The sequence below is a fragment of the Lacerta agilis genome, chromosome 5, assembly GCF_009819535.1.
Source record: "Lacerta agilis isolate rLacAgi1 chromosome 5, rLacAgi1.pri, whole genome shotgun sequence".
Classification (NCBI taxonomy): Eukaryota; Metazoa; Chordata; class Lepidosauria; order Squamata; family Lacertidae; genus Lacerta; species Lacerta agilis.
In genome coordinates, this window is record NC_046316.1 from 42,220,656 (window position 1) to 42,225,065 (window position 4,410).

Consider the following 4,410-nt stretch of genomic DNA (forward strand, 5'->3'; position numbering starts at 1 on the left):
GGGAGGGGAATAAATCTGGGGAGGCCCGGAAATAATTTGTCAGACAACAGGTGAGAAAGACTGACACGAAGAATTCGAGATTCCACCCCATTCAGGCGAAAAAACCCACGCGCCCCTCCTTGAAACTGACAAGAAAGCTGTACAGAATAGCAAATAAGTTACAATTCGTCTTTAAAGAGACTGATTGTCCATCACTTAAAGCGCCCGACACACTCGACCTCTTGTGAAGTTTGGAGTTCAGGAGCAACTGCCTTTTGTCCGTCCCTCCTTTTTTCTCTCCCCCATTATATTGTGCACTTCTCTCCCCCCCCCAAACTCGACATTTCCTCACCTACAACTCCCCTCACAAAAAATACACCCTATAGTGCTTTCAGAATCGTACAATATTGCACAGGTCAGCGGTATAAACCAGAGGAGCTGCTGCTTTGAAGAAGAAACGGGAACCGGGAAAGGCAAAGAACTACAGCTCTCCACAACATCTTTTTTATTATGATTATCATGATTATTATTCTGGAAAGAAAGAAAGAAAGAACTAAAGATATACGCACCCGGAACAGAATAAAATAAGGAGTGTCATAAATAATCAAGTCAAAAATGGTTCACGGTGACGCTTGCCGCGTTTCTCCTTAGAGATCCCAGAGAACTGGAGACTCGGGCAGTTAGGACCAACAGATCCTTTCAAAAGTGGACCAGGACCATAAGGCCAGGAGGCTTCCAAGCAACATAGCACCCCTTCCTCTCCCCGCCAGCATTTGGCACCATCTGGACACGTGATTTCTCCCCACCACCACCAGTGCACCAGGGTGATCTCCTTTTGCGCGACGCTTCTCCATTTTTTTTAAAATAGCCAAATCCACCTTAACGCAGAGCAAAGCCAAGCGCTCTCATCATCAGCCCCCACTCTCTACTTCTACAGAGCCCGGGTTGTAGTTCTGTGGTGGTCTCACCACGACCGTTCTGTCCTCCTCCTGAACAACCCAAAAAGAAGGAGCGAACCGCGAAGGGAAAGAGTCTCTCCACGCCGGGCGTTGCGCAGAGCATCCGGGCGCTACTTACACAACCAAATCTTTGCTTGGTTCCTGCTGTTCCTTAGTGATGGGGGGCGATCGCTTCGTCCCGGAGGCCTGGCTCGGGTGGGCTGCGAGAGGCAAGAGAGGGTGGCTGTCCCTCAACGCGGTTCTTAAAGAAGCCACCCTCCTTCCATCCATCCGTCCATCCATGACCCCTTCTCATGCCTTCCTTCCCTCCCTCCCTCCCTGCTCCATTCTCCTCCCGCCTCCCTGACTCGTCCCCTGTCCGTCTGAGCTAGGCCCAGTCCTCAGACGGGCCGCAGGAGCGGCACGGAGGTGACCACGGGGTGCGAGTAGTAGACGGGGTGGGGGAAGGTGAGCAGGGGCTGGCTGACGGGCGCGCTGGCCGCCGTCGGGCCGCCTCCGCCGCCTCCTCCCGCCCCGCTGCCCCCGCCGTCGGCGCCGGCGCTCTCGTGGTACAGGATGGGCACCCGGACAATGCGCTGCGCCGCGGCATGGCTGAGGTTGGCCGCCTCCAGCTCGGCGGCCAGCTGCCGCTTCCACTTGTTGCGCCGGTTCTGGAACCAGATCTTGACCTGAGTCTCGGTGAGGTGGAGCGAGGCGGCCAGGCCAGCGCGCTCGGAGCTGCTCAGGTAGCGCTTCATGTCGAAGGTGGACTCCAGCTGGAAGACCTGGCTGCGCGAGAAGACGGTGCGAGTCTTCTTCTTGCGGCAAGGCTTCTTCTCCGGGCTGCCCGCCTCCGACTCGCGCTTTGGCCAGTCCTCGGCGCCGCTCTCCTCCTTCTTCACCTCCTCCGAGTCGCTCTCCTCCAAGATGATCTCGTCGGGGCTCTTGGAGTCCAGCTCCTTCGCCTCTCGCTCGGCCTTCAGCAAGGGCTCGTCCGGGGAGTCCCTGTCTGTGCCCACGGAGGCCGGCGAGGAGTCTCTGAGGAAGGCTTTGTCCACGGAAACTGCAGAGGAACAGCAAGACACACGCACACAAAGAGCAGAAGTCAAAATCCGAGCAGCCAGCAAGGCCACCGTCAGCCCTGCTCGACGGCCAAGCTCTCTCTCTCTCTCTCTCTCTCTCCTCCCTGCTGAGCGGAGTGGAGCTCACTCCCTGGAAAGTGGGCTTGTGACTGAACTCACGAGGGAGTAAGCCTAGTGGGACACAGCTGGGGCTTACTTCCGAGGAAAAGCACCTAGGAGGACGCTGGGACGCTGCCTCTTCGGGGTGACTCTGCAGAGACACTTCCGAGAAAGAGACCCGGCACGTTTGATTCAGTTAATGGGACTTCTCTGCTCGGTAAAGGAAAAAAATGCGTATGTTGGCAATTCTGAGAACAGAATGATTAGAGTAGATCCATAGAGATGAATGGCCATGACTAACTTGGGTTCATTCATTTCAATGGGTCTGTTCTGAGTAGGACAACAGGGAGATCTGCAGTACGTGGTGTCTTGGGTAGTGATTTAAGTCGGGTTGAAATCCATGCACACTTCTCTTGGGACTAAGCCCCATTGAGCACTGTGGAACTTCCTCCTGGCCTCCACCCAGCAGCCTTGACTCCCTTCTCTTCCTGCAATGGGCTGGAGAGCAAGTCCCATTTAGTTGTAATAGAGCTGGACTTTCAAGTTCTGAGTTTTTAAGGATTGCAGCCGTGGGCTCCTCCACCGAAAGGCTGCGATCCTAACTGCTCCTAACTTGAGCGTGAGCACCGTGGGAAGTCAATGAACTTCCTGAAATGCCCTTTTCCTTGCTTCTCAAGGCACATCCCCACCGTTAGTTGATAGGCTGATTTACTTGTGAGTAAGCCTCGCCGGATCCTAGCTACACTTCTTTGGAAGCAAGTCCTGTGGGTGATTCATGGGACCTCCTTCCAAGAAAGTGTGCTTGGGACGAGAGACGGAACCTGAGATATGATATTTAGATACAGCATGATAAATGCCTCTTGTTTCTGAATAAATCCCATAGAAATTAGGGTGGCACCAAACTTGGAGGGGAGAGGACAGTAACAGATTGGGCCGCAGAGAGGGATGAGAAGGTGGCTATGGGTGGAAAGAGGGGGGACTCCCTTCAATGCATATAGTTTATTGGTGATGAAACGAAAGCCAACCTCTGATCTCCACAAAACTAAATAAATGTTCTTCTGGCGAATGCCTACAAGTCAGTGATGACTAAGGAAACATCGCTACTTCTCATTGATACCGGGAAACCCCAGCTCACACCTGAAAGGCTTTATTTGCCCCGGGGGAGAGCTTGTTTAGGAGAAGAAGGGGAGACCTGGCTGACCCTGCAAAGCAGAGACCACCAGGAAAACCACAACGGAGCAATGTAGCTGGAGTCCAATAATCTTGGTGACAAAGACTTGGGCTTCCTTCAGGAAGAGACCTGGAGCCCCTTGGCTCGAATGGGTTACTGAAATGGATGGGTGGGTGGGTGGCTGAATAGACTGGGGAGGGGAAGAGGGAGAGAGATGGAGAGAGGGACTTTGATCTCCAGTACCTTCTGGCCTAGGCAGGTGGCTTCCGGCGGGCGTCCAAACTGTAAGGATACCACCAGGCAGGGGACCCTCTCCAGATAGTGAGCAGGCAAAGCAAACCTCTGCGCCGGGATCTCGAATCTCGGGAAGGCGAGGTCGCCCATCTGCGACAGGGCGAAGCCGGCCCCCCCAGAGCCCCTTTGGCAGCCGGAGGGAAGAGCGCCCGGGGCTGCTTAGGAGACGCCTGGGGTGATCCCCATTGAGCAAGTTCTTGATGGAGAACGGGACGACTCCTTGGGTTGCGACGACGGAGGGGGCTGCTGCTGCGGAGGCCTGCGGCGGCGGGGGCTGCGCTTGGCTGCCGGAGGCGTCCTGTCCGGTCTCGGGCATCCTTCCCACGTTGCCCTCGTCCGCGGGGCGGCGTTTCACACTGCGCTCCGGAGTGGCTCCGAGTTGGCCGATGGCATGGGGAAAGGACTGCAGGGGGAAGGAAGGGGAGAGGGATGGAGTGGTCGGAGGTGGGGGCCGCCACGACGCCCGGACGAGTCCCGGTCCTCCAGCCAGAAAGCAGCGAGACTTTGAAAGTCAGTGGGGGCCGCTTCTCCTCCTCTTCTTCTTCCTCCTCCCTCCTGCTGGTGCTGCTGCTGCGGCTTCTCCTGCGTCAACCCGGCGCCGAATGCTAACGCGGAAATCCAAATGTCAACCCCAGTGGGGTGGCGCTGGGCGGCGGCAGCGGGCGATGGGGCGCGGAGCGTGGCAAGCGGCCTCGGGCCGGGCCGGGCAAGGCGTCGGCGGCCGTGGGCTGGGCCCCCCGGGACTCCCCCAGTGCCACTAGGCAGGGGCAAAGCAGAGTGAGTCAGGGAGAAGAGGGAGAGAAGCGAGAGGCAGGCGGCGCGCACCCCCCTCCCTCGCCTCTCCCCG

General features: G+C 56.9%; 1 protein-coding gene across 1 annotated transcript; it reads right to left on the bottom strand.

Annotated features, from left to right (window-relative positions):
• Positions 1 to 852: 852 nt before the first annotated feature.
• Positions 853 to 3,987, bottom strand: HMX3 (H6 family homeobox 3). The gene is given in 6 exon segments (XM_033149467.1): positions 853 to 1,980; positions 3,513 to 3,546; positions 3,548 to 3,577; positions 3,579 to 3,682; positions 3,685 to 3,732; positions 3,735 to 3,987. Coding segments are annotated over 6 exon segments (1,023 nt in total). The 5' UTR covers positions 3,880 to 3,987; the 3' UTR covers positions 853 to 1,318.
• Positions 3,988 to 4,410: the final 423 nt, after the last annotated feature.